This window comes from Struthio camelus, chromosome 1, assembly GCF_040807025.1.
Source record: "Struthio camelus isolate bStrCam1 chromosome 1, bStrCam1.hap1, whole genome shotgun sequence".
Taxonomy (NCBI): domain Eukaryota; kingdom Metazoa; phylum Chordata; class Aves; order Struthioniformes; family Struthionidae; genus Struthio; species Struthio camelus.
Window position 1 is genome coordinate 92,425,398 of NC_090942.1, and position 24,105 is coordinate 92,449,502.

The 24,105-nt window shown below is 47.0% G+C and overlaps 2 protein-coding genes across 6 annotated transcripts in view; one reads left to right on the plus strand and one right to left on the minus strand.

Annotated features, from left to right (window-relative positions):
- VTCN1 (V-set domain containing T cell activation inhibitor 1) lies at positions 1–14,033 on the plus strand. Its single transcript, XM_068957827.1, has 5 exons — positions 1–239; positions 4,927–4,991; positions 6,898–7,245; positions 10,070–10,348; positions 11,152–14,033. The coding sequence occupies exons 1-5, from the start codon at positions 208–210 to the stop codon at positions 11,271–11,273; spliced, it is 846 nt and encodes a 281-aa protein (XP_068813928.1). The 5' UTR covers positions 1–207; the 3' UTR covers positions 11,274–14,033.
- The window catches only part of CTC1 (CST telomere replication complex component 1), an 18,185-nt gene continuing 8,105 nt past the window's right edge, over positions 14,026–24,105 (minus strand). For 2 of the 5 annotated variants that reach the window (XM_068957771.1, XM_068957780.1), the window contains 17 exons: positions 23,696–23,922; positions 22,044–22,218; positions 21,761–21,961; positions 21,390–21,516; positions 21,075–21,189; positions 20,318–20,780; positions 19,844–19,933; positions 19,391–19,534; positions 19,028–19,098; positions 17,919–18,028; positions 17,431–17,596; positions 17,077–17,163; positions 16,833–16,992; positions 16,301–16,365; positions 15,907–16,069; positions 15,634–15,760; positions 14,026–14,512 (listed from right to left, as the gene is read on the minus strand). In XM_068957771.1, the coding sequence (XP_068813872.1) occupies positions 14,352–14,512; positions 15,634–15,760; positions 15,907–16,069; positions 16,301–16,365; positions 16,833–16,992; positions 17,077–17,163; positions 17,431–17,596; positions 17,919–18,028; positions 19,028–19,098; positions 19,391–19,534; positions 19,844–19,933; positions 20,318–20,780; positions 21,075–21,189; positions 21,390–21,516; positions 21,761–21,961; positions 22,044–22,218; positions 23,696–23,922 (2,652 nt within the window). In that variant the 3' untranslated portion in view covers positions 14,026–14,351. Of the gene's footprint in view, positions 14,513–15,633; positions 15,761–15,906; positions 16,070–16,299; positions 16,383–16,641; positions 16,749–16,832; positions 16,993–17,076; positions 17,164–17,430; positions 17,597–17,918; positions 18,029–19,027; positions 19,099–19,390; positions 19,535–19,843; positions 19,934–20,317; positions 20,781–21,074; positions 21,190–21,389; positions 21,517–21,760; positions 21,962–22,043; positions 22,219–23,695; positions 23,923–24,105 lie in introns of those variants that run through there. The other 3 variants (XR_011143602.1, XR_011143614.1, XR_011143615.1) reach the window with 3 other exon arrangements.

A 24,105-nucleotide genomic window follows, 5' to 3' on the forward strand; every position in this document is an offset into this window, starting at 1 on the left:
ACTGACCTGGTGGGGGAAGCTTAGATGCTCACTGCTTCCTCATTCCTGAGAGTTCATTGCTTAGGCTTACCACTCCTTGGCTGAGTTCAGTTATTTAAGCAGGACAACTTGGAAGAATGTATTGTGTAAAGGAAAGGGGCTGTGCTGCACACGGTGTGGGACCTTCATGCACCTGGTGTTTGGCTTGTCTTCATAGGTGCTGCGACCATGGCATCGCAAGGCCAGGTCATTTTCTGGAGGTATGGTATTGTCTGCATCTCCTTTGGAAGGGAGGGAATTGCTTTTTTCTTTTTCTAGGACCCTTGGCTGCATCTCCCTGCTGCAAGGCGCTTTCAGGAAAAAATTCTTTGTAATTTGACCCTGTACTGCACTCAGCCAGCCTACTGTAATACCAGTCTGGCTTTTTTATATAATCAGTAAGGCCATATAGCTGTCAGTAACCCATGTGCTATTCATGGACTGCAGCCACAATGGAGATGTGTGTACTGGAAACTGCGTGGCTGGGTTATGCCATCTCAGGTCTGAATGTTGTTGAAGGCCACAGTGTCAATGGCATGAGAAAGGCTCAATGTTCCTGCTGTCAGACCTCAGGCAGTTGCTTAAGCCTCCATCACAGTGGGGTGTTGTGGGCAGAAAGGCAGAAGCTGTCCTGCAGAAAGTTTGCTTTCTCTGTGGTTTGCGAGTAGGAGCTGGGAAGATGTGGAAGCTGTTTTGTGCCTCTCGTTTCAAGCACCTTGGGGAAGTCACAAAAATATCCACCTCATCTGTGTTTTCTGATCTGCAAGAGTTGAAAATAGTTCCCCCCAAAGAGCTAAACTAGTTAGCAAACTTGCTTCAGCATCTGGTGAGCATGGGCCAGAGTTGCCATGCAACCTGACTGTTGGAGCAGAGCTGGCTACCAAAATGCTTCGCTCCCTCTCAGCTGTGGGCTCTTCCCAGCTGGACTGAGGCAAAGGCTCCAACAAGGCATGGGAGAAGCTTGGGGCTTGTATTTACCCTATTGGAAAGGATTCAGCTGTTCAGAGTATCAGTCCAACTGGAGCTGAAGAACAGCTAGGAGCAGACCGTATGTGAATGGAAAAGGCTTCTCATGCGCAAGTCATGCGCCAGCTTTCTCACAGAAGGTATTGAGGAAGCACTGAGTATTGTCAGTGCACTTTTCCCTGATGAAAGTGAAGTCGTTAGTTGAAATAATGCAACGTGATGTAAACATCCACTGGACATCTCATTTGTTGCACATCTGGAACATATGCAATAGCCAGGTCTGTTGTTTTCAAGTGACAGCCCAGCTGGCTTTTGTCAGGGGAATGCAATAACTGAGGGATGTGAAAAAATGAATGCCTACCCCTTACTGCTCTTAGAATAATCCTTATCTGAGTAGCTCTGCCTCCCCTGGGCAGCTATACGCAGCCAAACACTGCAGGTTACTGGAAACAGTGGGCTTCTATATGGCCATTGCCTCTTCTAGCTGATTTTGAAACACAGAAATAGCCCGGGGAGAGAGGTGAATTTCCAGAATGCTTCAGAGGAGCAGTGGGAAGTTCCTATTATTTCAGAAAAAAAAGCAAACCCCCCTGAAAAACCCTCAAAAAATAAAACTGAAACTCTGAGAAAAGTTAAACTCTGCAATCATTAATTACTTATTGGAAATGAAAACCCTTCCTTTTTGGTTTCCCCTGCTGTATTCTATTTTTCCCATACTAATCTTTGATATAGGGAGGAAGGCAGGGGACCTTAAATCTCTTAAAATTCCAGGTCTTTTGATCTTCCTAAGCCGATTTCTGAAGGAAAGCTTACTCTGCAGAGTTAAAGATAAGAGGGGGCTGAGCCCCACTGCGAGTTACAGAGGGGCTGACTGGCCCTTGCAGCATTCAGCTTGTGGCGCCTACGTAAGATAATAACCATGGAAGGAGATCCAGACCAGTCCACAAGGGGCTTCAGAGTTCATCCGTGGAAGGAACTGCATAACAAGAGCACCAGACGTACCTGATTTGGCTAATTGGTAACGCTACCATGGAGAAGACCGTGTGCAGAGCTTCCTTGGGTGCCTGCAGGCTACTGCAGGCGCACTAGAAAACAAGGGTGACTTCAAGGCTCTCGTTCATGCAGACCCAGACATTTGTGTCAGACAGTTTCTGTGCCTCAGAAATGTTGAAAGTGCAAGGGGTGCGGATGATGAAATGATGAAAATTACTTTCCAACTGAACTGTTAGGCTGAATTCTTGCAAAACACAGCTAATGGCAGGATAAGGCTGGGTTGTCAACTTCCTCTTGTTCACCCAGCGCTCTGGATCAATTAAAGAAACATGAAGGCTCGCGGGCAAATATTTTTAAGCCATTTGCAATTCTCAGGCTCTTGGGGTCCACATGGGACACTTGAAAGGGCCTGATTTCCCCCCACCCGCAGGAAAGGATGTGGAAGTGGGGGCTGGAAATCTGTGATACCCAAAATCACCACTTACTTCTGAAAAATCTCTTCTGTAATTAATAAGCAGCTTTTTCTGGAGGCACTATTTTTCCCTCAGATGAGAATTGGGAAGAATCCCTCTGGATGCAACGTTAGCATTCAAGAAATACAGCACGGTACAGAGAAAGGAGTCCGCAGAGGAGAACAAAAGCAATAGTGATGACTAACAGTGTTTGTGAGCCAAAGATGATTTTGCCAGGCATAGTTGTAGGGCAGAAGTGGTGTCTGGGCCAGAGAGTCCTTTCGAGGACAAGGTACGTTGGCATCTGAAGAGACGTGCTCAGAGCCTTTACAGGAGGGAGGCCCAGCGACTCTTCCTCTGCTATCCCTGTTGTGCCCCCTCATGCTGAGAGGCTTCTGGCACTTATGTGTGAAGCCCTCACTTAACCTGCTTGGAGCCATATGTGAGGGGTGGGGAGGTGTCTGTGCAATGAGTACTGCACTGGGATGGGCTCAGTGATTTTTTTTTCCCCCGCCAGAGACGGGGGAGAAGGACACAGACTAGCTAGATGTTAGGGTCAGGTGCACAGATTTAACTGGAGCTCTTCCCCTTGAGCAGATCCGGCATGGAGTCCTAACTCCCAGCAATTTCCCCGGCATTGCTCAGCTCCTTGGCGTGGTTGGGTTACAGAGCAGACAGCAATGTGCCGCCAGCATGGGTCCTCTGACTTGTTTTTTTCCTGCCTGCCTGCTCACAGGCAGGTAGAGGTGTTTGAGTGAGTCATAGCATCTGAGACAGTGTGGTGCAGCCCTTGCTTGCTCAAGATGTGCGTGCTGTGTGTCTAGCCCTTGTATCTTGTGTGAGAGCTGAGGCGGGCCATGGCAACCTTGGCTAACTTTATAACCAGGATGGACCAGCTCTTGGATCAGCTCCATAGAAACTGGTGGAGCTACTTGAGGAGGTAGATGTTATTCCGCATGAGCAAGAGGCTCAGTATCTGCCCTGCTCTGAGCAAGCGCAGGGTTGTGCCACGGTGAGCCTGGCTGAGATCCCAAGTGACTCAGGGCTGGGCCCCATGGGACATGCCAAATCACCAACAGGAGCTGTCACGCTACGTGATCCAACTGAGCCTACAAATGAATGAAATTACCTTACTGCGGGTCCCCAGGGAAAGTAGCTACCGGTAACTGGTTCCTGGCTGTGTGGTCTCTATACTCAACACCCACCAGGACAGATACCTACCGCTTTCCTCCTGGATGGGATCACCTGTGATGGCAGCCATGGGACACTGGGAGGTGTCACTGGGAGCATCAGGACTAGAAGTGCTGTCGTCCTTAATTATAAATGAAACCTGGTGAAAATAGGGAGAAAGTGAAATGTGTGAAGCATACCAGCTCTGAGGGTTTCGAGGCTGCCAGCTTGCTCGAAGGGCTTGATACATACTTGAAATTATAACAAACTCGTGATGAAATACATACTTCTGATCTATTCTCCTAAGTGTGTCGGCATGTGCAGACAGAGTTTCCTCAGCCAACTTTCCACAGGCTTTCAGGGTGAGGCCAGAGAAGACAGGAGGCAGCGGGAGTGCAAGCAAAACTTCTGCAGATCTCTCCTCCCCTCTGGCCCCTTTTTCAGCCTGTCTTCCCTTTCTGCCATCCCTGCCACTTCATGCAGAAGGGGCGAGTTCGCATGAGGCAGCTCCCTAGTGCTGCTTATCAGCCCTGCGATCGTGGCATCTCTGGTGATTCAGCCAAGATTGGGTAAGAGGCTGCTACAAGCGCACATTAACCAGGGTAGGAGCAGCGCGGTTTCACTGGCATTGAAAAGCACTTACGCAGGAGGCTGCCACAACCCCTCAGCTTGTGTGAAAATGTGTCAAGGATTATGTGTGATGGCTCCACCGAGATTGACGGGACTCTGTGCTTGGCCAGGGTGGGCTAAGCCAGGGCTGTGCTGGGGGTAGACTGCTCCCACACAGCTCATACATCCCCCAGTGCTCCTTCTGGTGAGCTCCTGGCCTCCTCTGCCAGGGGCTGCTCCAGCTCTGTTTCTCTTGGCAGGTGGTTTCTCCTCCTCAGACTGGTTCACAAGTCATTTTTCCATCCATGCGTGGGGAGACCCAAAGCCAGCCAGTTCACAAACCTGGCCCTATTTCCAGTTCCCAGCTGCACTCTCCCTGGCTCGTAGGGGGTATCTTCCTGGGTACAGTTGCTTTGCTCACCTCCCTGGGGAGCCGGTCCCTCTCAAGCGTCAGCAGGGATTGCCAGAGCAGGAGGGACAGGCTGCATTTACTCACTGGGAAATGCAGGTAGGAGTGCTCCCAGTTGGGGCTAGCTAGCTCTTTCCAAAAAGAAAACCTAGATCTCCTCTCCTCCCGCTTCCTGGTCTCTTGGCTCAGATGAAGAGTGCTCCCCTGTTTGCCACTGCTGTGGTCCTACTTCTCACTCATCCACCTTGTTCCAGGCTGCAGCTCTCCTGCCTCAGCAATAACCTTGTCCTTTCCTTTTTTCCCAAACAGCATGACTACTATCATTATAGTCCTGGCAGCAGTGATTGCCCTGATCATTGGTTTTGGTGTCTCAGGTATGTGACTGGTTAGATTTCTTGACGGAACTGGGGGTAATGAAATTCAGCCCTGCTGCTACCAATGTCTGGAGACTCCATTCCTCCATGGGGTGCAGTGGCTGAAGTGGGATACTGTGTGGCGATGCAGTCTATGATCCTTTAATTAAGGCTTGCTTTATAAAGCTTATATGCAAAATGGCTGATTTTAGGATTGGAAAAAGGGGAAAAAAACCACATTGTGTATATCACTTCAGCAGCCACCTGCAAGGCATCATCAGCTACACTTGAACCCCAAATTTCCAGCACTTTTGTGCAAACCCAGGGCGCTGCTGGAGCTCATGGTGTAATGGCACTGACTGACGCGTGGGCTATTTGCTGAAGGTGAAACATGCTGTAATAGTGGGCTGCATCTTCTAGACTCGTCGCTGTTTTCCTGTCAGGTTAGCAAGCGTGTGAGGCAGATCCTTTCCAAAAGATGGCACAGCTCGAACCTGCCAAATTACAAGGATAGGCTCTATCCACGCTTTGGCCGTGTGTGTGGCCCTGCTGAATGATACTGGCTGTGCGAAAGACACCCCTGGGGAGCGAGTTCCAGGAAAGAGCAGGTTCCCAGTCAGCCAATGGGGATTCACGTTCATATATAACTGTCATCCTTGTAGACTTGAATGCTCTCTTGAAAATTAGCCAATTTCTCCTCTCACCAAGGAAAAAGAATGTGAGCTCTTGTATGTTGTAAATACTGCAGAGATTTTTACATCACACATATGCTCAGGGCCGGTTTGAAGAACAGCATTTGGTGTTCAGAGCAGAATGTTATGAAATCTGTGTTGGCTCTTCATTTCTATGGAGACTTTTCAGAGGGCTGGCCCCAGCTTGCACAAGGGGTTGTGCACAAGTGAGGCCCAGCTGTTTGAGGGCAGCTCCATCGTGCCCCTGTGACCCGTGCTTTCATAGCAGAATTTAAGGCTTCTTTTTTTAATTATCTTGGGTGCTGGGCTGTTAGTAACTGACCCATTCAGCTCCATCCATTGTGCTATGGGAAGCCATCTGAGGAAGGGGTTTGATAAGCGCACAGCAGCCTGTGACGCTGGAGACGGAGTGCTGTTAGCTGCAATTTTCTTGGGCTTGGAGCTCTAAACCTAAACATAACCTAAAATCTTAAACATACTGTGTTCCTTATCCCGGACAGAAGGAGAAAATGGTATTTATTGCTAAGTCAGGCAGCATCTGCCAGGATGGGGCACATTCTCCTGGTCACACAAGATAACAAAAATGTGTCAAAAATGTTGGACAAAATACAGCCTTGAGTATGCTAAGCAAGAACTTTTAGGGAAGGGCTGCATGGGAAAGAGCACCCACATCAGGGAAGGAGTTACTTCTCAGGCTTACTGGTCAGGATTCAGCCTGAGGAGATGTCTGCATTCCCAGAGAAGGGAAATGCTGATTTTTCTTAAACAAAAGAAAACAAGTTTGATTGCAGTGAGGGTGAAACAGTAATCTCTTTTTTCTCTGCCAATACTATGCCTTGCGTAAAGAAGGTCCCAACTAAAAAAAGACTCCAAAACCCACACTCTTCTGAAAGATGCAATGAGAAAAATCCTTTATACGTGTAAGCAAGCAAGTAAAGACCATGCTAATGCTTTTCAAACTTGTTCCTCCAAATATGAGAAACTGCCTTTCCAAGCAGCCTATCTGCTAAAGAAATGCTCCTGCACTTTAATCTCTGTAAATAAGCCATGGGAGCTGACCTCTGCCAGCTGCACCAGTGCATTAGCAGCTGCTCCTGGCACGCTCCTGCATTGGCTGAGCCTTGTCTGCCTCTGGGCTCGTGAGCCACAATCCAGCAAGAGCACATTTCCTTCCTCGGGGTGCTCCGGCCTTTCTCCACACTTGTGTTTTCTCATGCCATGCTTTCTCATTACAGGGAAACGCTCCATCAGTGTCACCACATTGCCATCCCCTGGGAACATCGGCCAGAACAGCGTTTTAGGCTGCACCTTTGAGCCCGACATCGAGCTCGGCAGCACAGCGATTCGATGGGCAAAGGCTGGACTGGCAGGGCTGGTGCATGAGTTTAGAGGCGGGGAGGACCACCTGCAGGAGCAGGATGCGTCGTTCCAGGGCCGTACGGCGGTGTTTGCGGACCAGGTGGCTGGAGGAAACGCGTCCCTGCTGCTGCGAGGTGTGCGGCTCAATGACGCTGGCGCCTATCGCTGTGCCGTCACCACAGCCAGGGGCAGTGGCGCAGCTGTGCTGCAGTACAGGACTGGAGGTGAGCAAATGCTGTCAAGGGATCGGAGAAGGAAACCGTCCTACTGTCAAAGTGTTGCACTGAAACCGGACTTGTCCAAGGAGTTGTATATGCATGTTTATAGAGGGGGCGAAAAACCCATGGTATCAACGAGCAACGGAGATGAAAACTGCTTGCGTGTTCTGGGAACATTCATTCTGTGAAATCCTGAGTTGGATTGTGTGGAATTACTGCATTAATCTCTTCCATGGTTGTAACATAATCTGAAAAAAGAACGTTGTTTTTTTTCTCCCTCACTTTAAAATCAGTAAGGACGGGAAGTGCTGCATGGCCCTATTGACATTTTTGCTCGTGCCTAGATAAACTGTCCAAATGTCTGGAGTAGGAAAAATAAATAAGTAAGTGTAGTATGTGTAGGAGAGGGTTTTTTGGCTTTTCCAGAGGTGTTTATGGACTTACCCTCTCTTTCCACTTCCTTGTCCCAGAAAAGGCGATTATTATTTTAATGTTCTTCTTAGAAATTTACTTTCGTATTCTGTTTACCATACATAGTCTGCTAGTTACTCAACTGACTAAAAGGAGTCCTTAATTATAGAATGGGAGTATCTAACAGTACTCATAAACACCAAATTTTATACTTGCTAGAGATCCAGCTTTTACACTTGTTAAAGATAAAATGATAGCTTTTCCTCTCTAAAATGTAGATAATAATCTCCAGCCAGGTGAACTGCTTCATAGCAAAAAATTATAGCCAATTTAATACCTTTTCCTATTTTACTAATTTATTCAGTTTTTAAAAACAAAAATCAGAGCAGCAAACGGCTTATATCATAGCTATTTCAAGTATTACGTATTTTCTAGATTTAACTGTTCACCCTGTTGTGAAAATACATGCTAGCGTCTGTGACCGATCTTACAACATGCACAGTAACAGCTGAATTCTTCACTTGTGAGTGCTTAATTCTTCTGAAAATTCAGGCCAATTCTTCTGAAAATTACTGGCACAAAGCAAAGGCTTCCGCTGAACTCAGCAGTGTTTCATCTGCTTTTGTCATCTCTGCTTCTTTCTAATGAAATGGTGGTGAGTTATACTGACTACACTTGGTGCAGATATCATGAGTCAGCACAGGCAGGGGGGCTTACCAAGCGTTTTCCTGGGTGGCTTTTTTCATGGGTATGAAATGTTTCCAGGTTACCTGGGCATCCCTGAGGACATCTCTTGAACTCAGGGCTTGGCAGAAGGGAGTGGGGCCGTGATTTTCTGGAGCAACTTTCTAATGTAACCAGAAGAAATGTTAGAGAAGGAGTAAAACCTTAATGGCTCTTCAGCCTTCAGCAAGTTATTCCTCCAGGAGAGGAGGCCTGTTCTTCAGGCCAGTCATGGCAGTACAGTATTGACCAGCAGAGCTCTTGAATGAGACAGGCTGCTTTTCTGCAAGTCCAGTTTGCTTTGGCCAAGCAGAGCCAAAGCACCAGGATGTGGGCATCAGCTTCTGTACAGAAATTTGTGGCAGATGACTTGGGAGAACCTGGCCGCCTCTGAATGCTGTATGTTGCTTAACTTACATGGGAGCCTATCTTGGGACGTATAGGCACCACCAGAATTGATGTTGTAAGAACATCTGGCTGGCATGACTTTACACAGTATCCTGTTTCTTATGGAAAGTGTATTTTCTGCCCTGCTGCCATGTGAAGAACCTGCATGAACAGTGGGAAAAAAAAAAAAAATGGCTGTTTGTCTCACAGGTCCCATAATTTTGCAATTGCAGGGATTTAAGACCTGCTTGTAACTACAGTAGATGAGCAAGCTGAGTGCTTTGGCTCACTTAGGTGAGCTTAAGTCCCATGGGGACTCGGTCTCCTAGCCCACTTTGAAAACTTGTGAATCTGCCTGCTTTTGTTGGTTCTATCCTTAAGGTAATTCACACAAAAAAAAGACACCGGCGGTAATACATGAAATGCAGTATTAGCATTTCTTTCTACGAAAATTAGTGAATTCTGCCCTCCTTAAAGCTGTTGTTTCTCTTCAAGCATATAGGTGTGGGAAATACAGTGAAGAGGCTGAAGTGTGTTTTTCTAGAGGACGGAGGCTAAAAGAGACAAAAAGTTTTATCTGACGTGTTCTTAGTTTTAAACACAGCTGAGTTTGCAGTAGGCTTCAAATGCTTTGTTTCATTCAGGACCGCTGGTGAAAGTCCTGTAGCTCGGGGCTGTTGCGCACCATGGGCTGCCCACAGCCCCTGCAGGTGCAGGTGGAGCTGCCTTTGCTGCGGCACCCTTAGTGTGTGCATCAGGTCACCAAGCTGTAGCTGTCCGTCAGGCTCCCTCCTTGGTCAGTGGCAAGGGTGAGTCACCTTCCCCTTCCTCTGTGTTGTGGCAGGTGCCTCCTCTGAGCGTCTAGACTTTGGTACTGGTGAGCCAGGTTCTGCCTGCTGTGAGTCATGCTGGGGACGCTGGCCATCCTGCAGAGGCCGGTGCTCTTAGGCCTGCAAGGTCCTGAGCTCGGTCTGCTCTGGGCACTTGGGTGACCAGGATTTCCTAAGACATGCTTGGCTTATGGGGCTGGGATCAAGCTCGTAACTGGTAAGCAGAATTACTCAAAGAGGCTAAAGCTGTGCCACTACCTCAGCAGAACTTGGCAAGCTGTACACTGTGGTCTTTGCTATTCGATATTCAAACCTCTGTAGCCCAACCTGTACAGACGTGAGCTTCTGATTTTTGGTTGGGCTAAATGTAGTGCTGAGATGCTGACCATAAGTACCCTACTAGAAATACTTGGGACAGGGTGGCACGCAGTCGGGCATTGCCTGATTTCTGACTCTCTCCCTGTTTCTCTCCCACAAAGCCTTCAGCACCCCTGAGGTCCGTGTGGAGAAGAGCAGCAGTGGGGACGCTCTGCAGTGTGAAGCACCACGCTGGTTCCCTCGCCCCGCAGTGCGCTGGACAGCTGACAGTGATGCAGGAAAGAACCTACCCCAGGTTGCTAACACCAGCTATGAGCTGAACTCTGAAAACATCACCCTGAAGGTGGTCTCCTTTTTGCACAACATCACAGCTAACACCACCTACACCTGCGTGATTGAAAACAACATTGCCAAGGCGACAGGTGACATCAAAGTGACAGGTAGGGTCTAACACCATGCAGAGACCACACACATGGGGGAGCAGGTGGGTTAAACAATGTCTTCCCTGTGATGGTTAGTAGTTTCAGTCAAGGAAGAGAAGGCAGGGGCCACTGCTTGTTGCCATCTTCCAGATCCAAAATAGCAAAATCTATCTATCTAGCCTACCTGCTAATACTCCCTCTTCTGAATAAGATGATCCTCAAATTTACTGGAATGGCTCTGTAGATTGTATGAAATCTATGACCAGTCCAGGCCTGTTCCTCTCTGGGACTGAGGAAATGGTCTGTTTTCGGTCCTGCTATTTCAGACATTTTCTACAGTCAGAATTGTTCCACGGGCACAAGGACAGAACTGCCCGAGGGCAGGAAGGAAGGAGGGAGGGACGCACTTCAAAATAATATGCTCATTTCTATGCTAACACAGAAAAGGGGGGAAAAAAAAACCCCCCAAACCCTCAACTTCTGACACTTTCTTTAGCCAGTTCAGCTCAGATTCTTTCGCCTAACAAACCAGCAGGCCTTTAACTGTTACTAGTGACTGTTTCTCTAACTTGAGCCTATCCTTTTTATTTAAGAAGCCTTCTTATTCACAGGAAAGCAAACTTTTGACAGAGCCTATTCTTCATGAAAAGGGCCATAGCTCATCTATAGTGAGTGCTTCACAGCAGTGGGTCTCCAGCACAAGAGGGAGGCCCTATCTTTATCAATATTCAAAAAAAGGGGGAGGAATAAATGTACTCACTCATCTTTCATGCTAACTGTATTTTCCTTTCTAGTAGCTTCTCACTGTTCCTCTGTTACAGATTTCAACATTACAAGGGGGACCAGCTTGCAGCTGGTGAATCTGGACATAGCATCAGCGTCCTCCTCCCTTCCCACCTGTCACTGGATGCTTCTACTTCCTCTGTATCAGCTGTCTATATAAAGCCTCTGTAAAGCTGTCAGAAACCCTGCTGGACCAGGAAAGAGAAGGCAGTAGGGGGAATTGGTATAAGACCTGTGGAGTCTCATGCTGAGTTTTGTTACAGCAGCAGGCTTATCTCAAGCCTGCTAGGATGGGAAGAGATGCCTTTCCCTTGTCCCTACCCTTTCCTCAACCCCAGTTTGAGGTGGGACCACTAGCTTGTCCCTATGACAAGCTCCTTGCTAGCTTCTCCCATCACCTTCTGTAACTTCAGAAATGTTTTCTTATACTCTCTGCTTCTGTCTCTTAGTTTTCCCCTCATTCTCATTTCCTTCCCTGCTCAGCCTTCTCGCTGATCCTAAACCCTTTTTGCTTCCTTCTGTTGAGCACCCTCTGAACCTTGGCTACAGTTCGTGGCTGTAAGAGAACGTGAACTTTTCCCTCTCCCTCTCCCTCTCCACAAGGCCTGCTGCAGTATGAGTCTTGCTTGCCCCCACTTTATTTAAACAGCTTTACTGCACAGTGCAGTGCCTTCAGTAAATACTACCAATGGGGGGGTTTCCTGCAGCACACCAGCCTGAGAAACCCCAGCCAGACGTGGAGTAAGGACTGCTGGGGGCAGTCACAGTAGAGAGGACAACTGCTTTTAGTCTTCATCAGCCTTGGCCTACCAGGCATTTATGCCCCTTCGGGTGGTGGGCTCTTCAGGTAAACTGGTGATGGAGCGCAGAGCTATAGAAAAAAAAAAAATCAACTGAAAGGAACAGCTCTGTCTTTCCATACACAACAGTTACTACAGCTACCTTGACTACAGGTCACAGTTCCTGCTGCCTACTCTTTTGGATTGAGAACTTTCCAAGACCATCTCCCAGTTCCTGCTGGAGCATGCAGTGGCACAAACATGAAGCTGCTGTTGCTTTTGCTCTTGCATTATTATTTCTTATCCATGCCTACATCAGGACACATCATTTCAAATGTGGCTTCAAAAAGAAAGTGAGGGATGTGGTAAGGGCAGTTGGATATATGAAGAAGAAAAACAACTCTAATCACTGGAACAGAACTTGGTCTCGTGTCTGAAATAAGCCAGTGACCAAAGCGCCGATCATGGGCAGAATCTCACAGACAAACAGGAAGAGAGTTTCCTCCAGTAGGTCTAAGAACTGGTCCTTCAAATTCAGAACACTAAAGATTAATCAAATTTATTTGGAGGTTTTAATATTTGGTTATCTGTCTCATGACATGATTTGCTGAATGTACTAAGTAAACTATAAATATGAAAACTAGTTCAGCTTTTTGGTCTTCTACAGACTGTAATCAAACTCCCCTGCTGAAAAACATTTTTTGAACAGCAGCACATTGATGGATTAGAAACTAGCTAACAGACTAGGACCAAGTATTAGGTCTTCATCCTGATAAAGGTAAACAGAGTGCCTCAATTCCTGTATTAGGGCAGATGATTACATTTGTAACATGAAATAGAAGAGGAATGCATGAGCAGTAAAAGTGGCAGCAGAATAATAAGGAATGAGGAGGAAAAGAGGGAGACCAGTAGGATACTACTGGAAAGTTCAAGTTTAGAAATAAACCAAATTATTAAACATAGCTGAACTACAGAGACAAATGTAGGTTTTTTTTTTTTCCCCTTCTTAAAAAGACGTCTCTGTTAACTGGCACTTCCTATCTATTTCTGTAGCGTTGTCTGTTACTGTCACTTCATGTTACAGGGCTACTTTCAGTTGCTCTTTTTAAATCAAACTTTGATTGCTTCACTGTAGGCCACCTGCAGTCAACGTTTGCCTCAGGCAGAGATAGTTTATTTTATTTTCTTTTGGCATGCTTTAGCCAGAATCTTTACTATTTCTGAGAAAGTACCTACAGCAAAAAAAAGAAAGAATATAGCAAAACTTATATAGACCTTTAAACTGTTTTTGCAACCTTCTTTAGGATGGAGTTGCCTTTGTCAGGTCTTACGACACTCATTCTTTGGTCTAGAAGTGGCCAGCAAACCTTGAGAGGGAAGATACTTTACGCATGCTCAGTACACCCATCACATGAACTTCAACATCAGGCTCAGACTAAGTATGCACGTGTATGTGTAAAATACTGAACAAACAAAACCCGAAACAGGCTGCACTATTTGAATGCACTGTCTGCACTGCATACTGAACAAGGCAGGGAAGTAATTGCATGTGGAATTTACTAACCTAAAACACAAGATGAAACGTGGATATTATTTTTTCCAGCAGCAAGCGCAGAACAACTCAGTCATCACTAAGTAGATGCGTAGAACCTCTTCAAATGGTGATCTTCCATGGCTTGCATCTGCTCTAGTCTGCCATGCTGCTGTGGATATGAGCGCTTGCCATTGCAGTCGTTCCCTTCCCACTCCTTAACAATTGGACAAGTCTGTAGCAGGTTTGAATTCACATCATAGCTCACTACCTTCCTCTTATTACCACCCTCAAGTAATGTTTAGACCACTGTTTAAGCTGCAAAACAAGCCTATTATAGTAGTGATTTAGTCCCCAAATAGTAACTTGTTCACTTCCCTTCTCTTTTTGGAGGAAATGCTTTAAAACACACACACACACACACACACAAAATCTTTGGCCTAATCATTTCACTTGATTTACGCAGAATTTCCCCTGTGGAAACTGTACAGATTCCCATGAAGATAGTGAATGATGTGGAAAATGCCTGGCTTGGGCTCATAAATCAAAGATGCACGTTCTCCCCATATAGCAGGGAAAACTTAATATTAAAACAAATACTGTATTATTTAAAATGTATTTTAATAGCTTTATTTACAGTAGATACTACTATACAAAATACACACACTGTGTGTTCTAGGCCCAAAGTAATGGTTACCACGTAGGAGGGACTGAACATCTCTCTCCCAAAACGTAGCCCTGGTGGCAACGGTCCAGAGTGACCATTCAGGAATTCCAGAAGTCACAGCAGCTTCCTGGTTACAGCCTTCACCGGGTGCTCATAGGCCCATACTCTCACTGGAAACGAGGAGGAAAAACTGAGATACCTGGGGATGGGAGCTTTATATTTCTTCTCTTACTGCCAGAGGCGTTAAGCAGTGCGTCCCAATCAACAGTGGCTAGATGTCCTCCTAATCCTCTCGCTGTTCAGACAGCATAAGGCTTTTTGTTCTACTTCTTCCACGTTCAGGCACAGCAGGCTCGGTCGAGGTTGCACTTGCGACACAAACTCCACTTCACCACACCGAAAATTTCTCAGCTGCAGTGGAGCTGAAGTGAAAGGATAAAAACTGTAATAACTGGATACAGGGCTCTGGCTCCCTTCTAGCATACAACCGTGAAAGCTGCTGGGGGCAGGGAAGGGAAGGCCTTGCAACAGCTGCTTGGCATCTGCTAAACCACAAAGGATAGGAAGATTAATGAATGTATTATGAAAGCAGATTAATGCGTTTGGCCAGGACATTTCCAGCTTGCAGGAAACAGACTTTTTATAGTTTGAATCACTGAACTATGTGCTGTTCATGCAGACAATGCACTGGGCCATGTATCTCTTACCACCAATGGCACCCTGGCCTTACAGTGTTACATGATATCCAAAAGCTGTTGTCTCAACAGCAGAGCATCCTCTGGTGAGCTTAATTCAATCCCTGCAGTGCCTGGACCCTTCCCAAGCTTGCGTTAGCACAAGCAACGCAAGGAGATTATCTGCTTCACACAGTACTCTCCTTTGCACAGTTGTGGCACCATGAGCTCAGACACCAGCACCCATGAATTCAAAACTCTTCAAGACTCTGAATTATGGGATCATAGTGAGGATTTCCAGGCCTAGTCTTGACTCCACCTGCTGTCCTGGTTGAGGCCAAAAGGCATTGATTTGAGAGGCCTGCACAGTAACTGTCTGGACAGAGACCATGCCATCCCAGGACTGGGAAACAAAAAACAAAAAAGCTTTCTACGCGTTTCCACATCAGGGAGTGGGAGGGTGTAGGGGGGAAGCTAACAAAACATGTTCTTCTCCCCCATACCTCTTAGTGATACCTTAGAACAATTATTATCCTGGTTGTTTTAGCTGATATATTTTCCTGGAATTTAAATGGAAGAGCTCCACGCTCCTTGCCAGAACTGGGAGGACCATTCAATATTATGTCATTGTGTAAAATAAACTGTCATAAATAACATTTTTGCGTAAAGTGACTTTTTTTAAAAATATTCTGTGTTTTTGTAGCCACGGTTCTGCTAAGATCTCTTAGATCTACATTACAGAATTCACAATTCCACAGAAATCCTCCAGAGTTCTTGTTTTGTGGATAGTGAAGGCAACTCTCTTTCCCCAGCACAGTGAGGCAGCTCCTCCCAAGCTGAGCAGTACACAAGCCACAGTGTTTGCTTACCAGGCTGTAGGATCTTGGAGGGCTTCCTGTCTAGACTGAAATCCAGCAGGATAGGGCGACAGATGAGAGGACTCCTGCACAGGCTCCTTAGGTAGCAGGCGATGAGATCCTCAGGTTCCTCTACACACTGAGGAAGTAAAGGGAGCGCTGCCCAGTGAATTTGTGGAGGGAGGCAGAGAGCTGCAGGAGCGCCTGCAGCAAAGCGGGGAAATCCAGCCCAACCGAGGCTCAAGCCCAGCACACTGTAAATCACTGCTAGAATAACTTACTCACCCCTGTCCCAGTAGCTTCCCCGTGCTGGATGGACACTCTGCCTCTGCTCTGCACACAGTTCTGCACAGCTTCCCACTCATGGAGGCTCAGACCCAGCACTGCTGCCACATGCTGGTTCCTGCACAGCACCAGCGCTTCACCTGTTCCATCCTCTACCAGCACCCTACAGACAGGGCGAGCCAAGAAGTGGAGGGAGGTCAGAAGGACAAGGCCCTGCTCTTTCATGAGAGAACAGATCTCAGGAGAGAGGGGGAGGTTTGTTCACGCCCGGGAAAACACGAACTTCAACTTTTGCTATTCTGCCCACACCCCACGCTTGACTTGCTTTTCCTTTCCTCCCTTAAACGGTGTCATCTTCCCACCTCTTCCCACTTCCAATCTCTCCAGCGCTTACCGTGCATTGGCTTGTCTCACTCCCATGTGCGACGGACAGGGTGGATTGTATCGGGTACACTTCCCCTGAAGGAAAAATAAAGCTACAGCTGCGTATGGGTGGCTGGTGAAAGAAAAGGTGAAGGACCAGTGCTTCTTTTAAGCCCCCTAATGAAGTATGAAATGGATTAAGGAACTTCTTCCCAAGACACTCATTGGAAATGAGTTTGTATGGGGACAAAAACAACTGCTGCAAGGTGGTGAAACCCAACAGCAGTGAATGTGGGGAAAGCAGAGCATTAACACAGCAGGATTCTCCCCTGAATAGCCTCCTCTCCCCTTCAGCTCTAGCTGCAGCCTTGCCTGATATCAGCTGCACACTTCCAGTAAGTTGCCATTTTGGTCCCTTTCTGTTGTGCAAGTCCCTTTCACGCACTGGAAGAAGAGGCTGTGGAATTGGGAGAGGAACTCTGTTCTGTATGGTAGCACAGAGTGTGTCTAAGCAGAAAACCCACACAGCTCCTCCCAAACTATCCCTGTAGCAGCTTGAGTACCTCTTTGAAGATGCTGTTGCAAAGTGAGCAAACCCATTGCAGGGACAGAGTCAGTACACATGACAAGTGGCATAAAATCCGTGCCTGGGACAGGTTTTGTAGGTGGAGTTGTAAGTTGGACAGAAACACCAATGAAGGTGATGAGGCTTCTCCTGCAGGACTAGAAAAAATAGGAATGTGATAAACTTGCAACAGAGAAAACTTTATTGGGACAGTAAAAGGTGGAAACAGACCCTAGACTAACCTTGAAGGAAGAGGTATGCGAGAAGCCGGCAGAGACGCAATGCTCATACAGCTGGAAGCAATGTATGTGCAATAAACGTTATGGAATCTGCAATACGAGAGAGTAGATATCAGAGATATCTTGTAGAAATTAAATTGCCCAGTCTTCCTGTGATGGCTGAGACGGTATTTTCTGTAACAATCTGTAACATTGTAGGAAACTCATTTATAGTAATGGCTGGAGAGCCAGGAAGGTAAGGACAAAGGATGAGGAAAGTGGCAGATCCTCATGAGAGGAGAGATTAAGAGACAGTTTCAAAGACAGTAATGGAAGTCAGAGCTGGGGCCTGGGTCAAGGTTTGAAAGACAGCAGTACCTGGAGATTTTGCGTTCCAGGTTCTGGAAAAGGACCTTGGCCCCAGGCAGCAAACCCCAGAGATGCTGCAGGTAGGCGGCAGTAATGTAAACATCCAGCACAACAGGAGAGCCAGGGGCAACCGAGACGCTGAGCTTCACGCTGTGATCACTGGCTAGCAGACTCCCTAAGGTGGCGCACAACAACAGACACCATGAGCTCACACACAGCTAGTAGGCTAGTTCACCCCTGACCTGGCTCTGCTAGAGGTATTTTCCCTCTGACGTCAGTGAGGCCATCACTGCTCCACCTCACCCACTTTCCAAGCATGGTATTCCCACCCCCAACACATGCAGAGTAGAGTTTCCCAGCTCTGCGGCATGCAATGGGATGCAGAGTCCTGCCATACTTCCACCTATTCTCAGGTATAGGAGCACAGTCAGCCAAGTACATTGGCTCCCCAGAACAGAAAGAGGTAAGAATCAATCTGCTACCTGTCACATCCTTACCTTTCTGCTGTTGGAGACTGAGAGACACAGATGGCTTCTCATTCTTGGGAGAGGCACACAAGGTCCTCTCCACTATCTCACCAGGGAAAGAAACAAGGGAACCTGTGAATCTGAGAGTAGATCAGAATCACGGGGCTTTATCTTGCTTGGAGACAAAGGAAGCAGAAAATGTCTGACCCAGACCACAGCTACAAAGGACAGGGTGAAGTGCAGTGCTGTCAGTTGAACCTGACTTCCCCAGGGCTTGCCGCCCATGCCTGGCCATAGAGCAAGCTACAGACACGTTCTCTAGCACGCGACAGGCCAACAGAACCCACCTACTCCTCCACAAGGAAGTCCTGAAACAAGAGTAGCAGATACAAAGGCCAAAACAGGCCACATACTCATCTTTCCACAGATGGCTAGAAGATTGTTCCAGGGTTACAGAAGACCGTACAAAGCAGCTGCGGGCAGAAACAGCTCAGCTTCCCCTAGAAATATGGTGTGAAGCTGTGGCAGTCTAGACACGGTGCACAGCCCACCTCACTGCCTGTAGGGGAACCTGCCCTTGAGCACCTGAAATACTGGATTCAAGGCAGCTTACTGAAGCCTGCCCTGCCCAAAGACAAGAGGTCCCTTGATATTGCCTTCTGTGTCTTCAGGCTCAGGAATTAAGAAGAAAAATGGGCAGACATCACAGCTTCCCTTTCGGTCTAATTCCTGCTCGTTTTCCACAATTAGATGAAAAAGTCAAGCAGAGGAGAACTCATTTTACCGCAAGACACTGGTGAAGATTTCAGTGCGCAGGCATATCGCCCTAGTTTAAACATGCTTTGAAAAGAAAAGTTTCTAACCCCAGCACTTGTTAGAACAAGTTGCATGAAATAAAAAACAAAACAAAACAAAAGTCTCATTTTCCCTGCTGCTCCTGCTTCCACTTCTGACTGGATTTTAGCAGAGACCTTTGGCACCTAGTCCCCACCATTAGTAGCTTGAACGTTTTCTGTATATCATTTTTCAGCCCTGTCACCTACAATCCCTTTATTTATGTACCACCTTCTCCAATAGAGACCAACATTGATCCATTCCCTAAGGCTCAACCATCTCTAATACGAGGCAGACCAACATACCTGTTGCTAAGTATTTCTGAAATGGAGGAAATTCTCTGCTCCATGCCTCTCAGCACTGACCCAGCTGCCAGCTAGAAGAGGAAGAGACATAGACTCAAAATGGGTGCAGTTTATAGCTGCGTCCAGCCAGAGCAGTGAAGACGAGCTCTAAATGCTTAGAACTATCTTATACCAAGCAACTGATGCTTCCTCCCCAAATCAATTGCAAGGCAGGAAAACGTCAAGCCCAGAAACGGCCTCTGATGAGACCATTCTGCTGTAACCTCCATCAACACAGCATTCTCTATCTGTAGTTTTCCGAGCTCGTTCTGAAGAGACCTACACGTCGCCCATGAACACTCAGAGCAATAGAACGGCGCATACCTGACGCTCAGTCAGACAGGAGATCCACGTCTCGTGCTGTAAGTGCCAGGTATCTGGCACAGGCAGGCACAGCGGGCAGCACGATCTGCTCAGGAATCTTGCTGGCACAGGTGGAAAACAGAGCTTGTCAAACACTTCCAAGTCCTAAGAGAACAGAGATAGTGTAAGGCAAAGGAGAAAATCATTAAGGGAAAGGAGATGAAAGCTATACAGGGAAAGAGGACCATTGAGGAAGAACGGTTAAAATAAACACATAGATTAAAAAAAAAACCCCACACTGAACTCAGAGCTCTGAAGATTTTAGCTAAACACAGAACTGAAGCAGTTCCTTGGCAACATGGATGGGAACTCCACGCCTCAAAAGAGCTTAGTCCCTTCTGCAACTCCTCATCTCCCAGATGTAGATCTGCAAGAATTCTACAACAGGAAACAGCAAAACAACCTCTTCCTTACCGAGCAGTGGGGCACAATGAACCGATACAGGCCATCCAGGTGCAGAAATGGAAACCATCGGAGTGATTTCCCCATGAAGAGCAGGAGTGCCTGGAAAACAAAACAAAACAAAAACAAAAACAAACCCCCAAAAACAAAGAGAAAAGGTGACAAGAGATGTTACCAAAAAGGTAGGAAACAAAAAACACAGCCAGAAGAGAGTGAGCCCAGCAGAGGATGTCTTGTGCACAAAGTGAGGTTAGCACCATCAGGGTGAGGGAAGGCTGATGCACTTACAGCAAGTCGACAGAGAGGACACAGAACTCCCTTGGGGTGGCAGGAAGGAAGTTACCTGCATAAACACGCATCTGTACTGAAGGCAAAAATCACCCTCCCACTGATTAGAAATCTGGGTCCTTAACTATCAGATAGGGTCCTTCAGAAGCCAGCTCATACCCTTATCAAATCACCCCCACACCACCCCTCCTGCCTCACTTCTTGCTGTGTCAGGCCCTCTTCTCCATGATAGTTGGTCTCCTCCAGCTCTGGTAGATTGGCAGGTTTTCTGGGACAGCTCCAGATTTGAGGTCTGCCCAACCACAGCACTGTAGCCTGGAAACTGCGCTGCAGCTCCTGCCCTTCTCCATTTCCTTCTCTGGGTAGTTGGTAATTGCGTAACATAAGCCCTTCCTTCTGGGTAACCAAGAACAGGCGAGATACGCAGCTGTTTTTTCCCGTGCTGCTCTGGTCCCTCTGACAGCTCTCATCTTTCCCAGTATCTGGCTTGGGATCCTCCAATTTCAGCACTTTTGCCTCTGGAATTTCCAGCTCAGCTGTTGAGTCGCCAACATCTTTTTTCCTCAAAGAGGAGCTGTTTCTGCTTCTAGGACCCTCGTGGATTTGTACTTCAGGAGCCTGGAGAACGAGCGCATCCTCAAAGTAGAACTGCACATACACACTGAAATGAGAAGCAGTAGCAGTAAGACTTCCTTCCGCTGACAGGTGGCCTTCCAAACCAAGCAGCTGTGATCACCCAGCAGGTATTCAGAAAAAGGCTGCTGCCAGGCTGGGTATATTCTGAACAAAACAGAGAAGGTGGATTTGTGACAGATACAGATCTCCTTTCCTGTGAATAGCAAAGGAGAGTTGCTTTGGCACTGAAATACTGTGCTGATAAGCAGCTTTATTATAGTCCTAAATAACTGTAGAATCACAGAATGATTTTACCTGGGCAATGAATAAAGGCACTCACCTGTTTTTTTTCTCCCTCACATGCTCTAGATTTGCCAGCTGTTTCCAGGAGGGAAAATCACTCTGAAGGAATCTCTCCACTACAAGCTGGTAGGCTTCCACCTGCAAGAGAGATCCTGCAAACACAACAGAGAAAGGAGATGAGATAGTAAGAAGAGAACATAAAAACAGCAAGCTCAATTTCCTCATTTTAAGGTCACAAGGTCAGGCAGTGACAGTTCAGCATCTCCATATCAAATCTCCTCTTCCTTGATTTGGAGCTGGACAGCAGAACAACAAGGCCCAGGATGCTCAAGTTTAGCTTAGTGGGACATACCTATGAGAGCTGTACCGGCAAAGGGGCTACCATCTTTATGGGATATCACACAGGGAAGTGTGCCGCTCTTGTCCTGCAGCTGGAGGGAGCTGCTCCTGGAGGAGACTCTCAGCACACCCAATAGTATCTGCAACAGAAAGGAAGCTGCACAGAGCATCAAACAATTCCCAGCTTTGAAGGCCACAAATCAAAGAGTACCTAACAGCAGCCTGAAATCAGCCTGTGTTCAACATACCACAGGTAAGAAAAGCAGTGTCATTCCCTAAGAGAAATAGGCACGTATCAGCGCCAAGGAGAGCATATGTGCTCGAAGGGGTGGGGACAACAGGGAGCTCTCAGGGCACACACAGGAAATGGAGCAAGGCACTTACCACTCGGGGCTGAAAGCTTCCTGCTGAGAACATGCAGTAGGACCAGGCCAGTCTGCGATTCAGCTCCTGGGCACCCATGTGCTGTGCCTCTGAAGAGGACAGCAGCTGCGACGGACAGAAGTCATCCCAGCTCTTCCGTTTTGCCATGCAACACAGTTCAGACAGAGTTGGGGCCTGGCATGGGGGGTCCAGGGTCCTATACTAAGGAGAAAACAAAAATAAAAATAAACTGATTTTCTTCCAATCCAAGAAACAGGAAACAGCTCGCAGAGCACTGTCCCACCTGCCGCAGTGGACACCGGTGTCTTTTTGCTAGGATTTCATTATAAATATCTCTTGTTTCCTCTCTGCCTGACACTATTGCTTGCAGAAGAGGGACAAGGAACTTCTCAGCAGCTCCACGGTCTCGGTGCACCGAGTTGAGCAACAGTCGCCGGCGTCCAAAGAAACAAGAAAACCTGGAAAAAGTTAAGAGTTGGAGGCATTAATAGTCCTCACTTTTTAGGGGGCTTTGGGCATAATTCAGGGATTCTTTTGTTTTTTCACAAGGGAATGCAGGGTGCAGGAACAGAACTAAGAACAGAGCAAAAAGAACGTAAGGTGATTCAAAAAAAAAAAAAAAGGAGCATTTAAGGGTGATGTAGATTTATGTCAGGCAATCAGACAAGGAATAGGAAGATATGCAGAAATGGAGAGACTGGCAAGACCCCAAAACCCAAGCGTACAAAAAAACCTGCCCAAAGATAATCTCCAAGTCACACAAAGAGACCTCCCTACATTTTGGCTAAGCTTAGTATCATTACTCATACGAGGTATACTTGGCTTTCTTTCATAGGATGAAAGAAAACACAAGGCAGGATACAAGGCAGTTTGGTCTCATTTGTTTTTCCCTTGTGCTGGGTTCCTTTCAGGAGTCTAGCTCTCTGCGCATGCCTGAGAGTGGCCACACTGCCACTTTCAGTCCAAAAAAAAAAAAAAAAAAAAAAAAGGCTTAATAACAGAAGCTGAAGTCAAATAAAAAGCAATAGTAACTAATTCACTGAAACAATTTCGAAGCAATGGAAGGACTTGGCAATCACACTGGAAGTAAGTGAAAGTAAGTCATTCCAGGGGCAAAATTGAAGCTGTTTTATTAGTACTTAAAAACTTCAGGATGCCAGTAAACCGTATGAAGACAGTGCATTCTATAAAATGCTACTAACTGACTGCCTGAGATTAAATGTATACCTCTTTGTTTTTAAGCTCTGAGGCAGCAGTTACAGCGATCAACCATAACTATACAAGAACACACAAATATTTTTACCATCAGACCCTAGAAGTAAACCCAGAAACTGGCCTAGAGCTGTAGTGCAGACAGCAGAGCTGTCAGGAAGAGTGAGCTCTTCATCAGAAAGTCATCTGGGAGGCTCAGAGATAAGCCTGCACAGGAAAACCTGCTAGGACAGAGGTTCTCAAATACCTGGGTCCTCACAAAAGCCAGTACCTACGGGTCTCTGTATCAGCTGTGATCTGGTTGTAACAGCAGGTTCCAGCTCCAGCCACAGTCCCTACCTTGATTTGCCATGAAAACCAGGTTGGAAGGTGCACATCCCTACAGGGCTTCCATATTTCAGGACAAAAGTTCTCAGGCAGGAGTATGCGAGCACATGCTCTGGGGCACTGCAGCTTCCAGAGAACAACGGGCTTACTGCATGTGCACTTGAAAAACATACGGGATTTCCTGCTAGGAGCAATTGCAAGGTACAAGTGACTGGACTACCAGCGCACAGGAAATCTAGATGTATCTTAAAGTTTATGCTAGTAAGCCAGAAGCAATTGCGACAGCCATTGGTAGTATTCAAGCACAGTAACTTTGTGAATACCCGGTCTAGAGGTGCCCAGATAGCCTACAAAGCATACTTCCCCATAGCCTGGCTTCAGAAGGACTGTCCTCACCTCTCCTCAAATGTCTCCAGGAGGCTCACCAGCCAGAGGTAGAGTGGCATGCCAAGATTATAGCGGAAGAGCAGCTGTAAGTAGAGATTCCCTGAAGAGACCATTGGCTGGTAGGAGGTGCTGAGCCTTGAATAACTCTTCAGCACAACAGTGCTGTTGAGGCAAGCACCAAGTACAACAAAATGGAAGGATACCAGAGGTTTCTGTAGGAGGTGGACATCGATGAGCTAAGAAACACAGACATACAACTTAACAGAGAGGAGGTGGCTGCTCTGCCACCATTCCCCAAAACTATCATCCCACACCAAATGCTTTGTCTCTCCAGTGGATTAACGAGAAGCCCAATGGGCCTTGAAAGATCTGACATTGCTTAGGAAGGAATCATATAACTATCATTTCAACTCCTGTGG

Bases quoted from the DNA above. Each gene is read 5' to 3' on its own strand.
- VTCN1 (XM_068957827.1), top strand. From the start codon at position 208: ATGGCATCGCAAGGCCAGGTCATTTTCTGGAG. The intron at 240-4,926 runs GTATGGTATTGT...TTTCCCAAACAG, and splicing joins GGCCAGGTCATTTTCTGGAG to CATGACTACTATCATTATAG. The intron at 7,246-10,069 runs GTGAGCAAATGC...TCTCCCACAAAG, and splicing joins GCTGCAGTACAGGACTGGAG to CCTTCAGCACCCCTGAGGTC.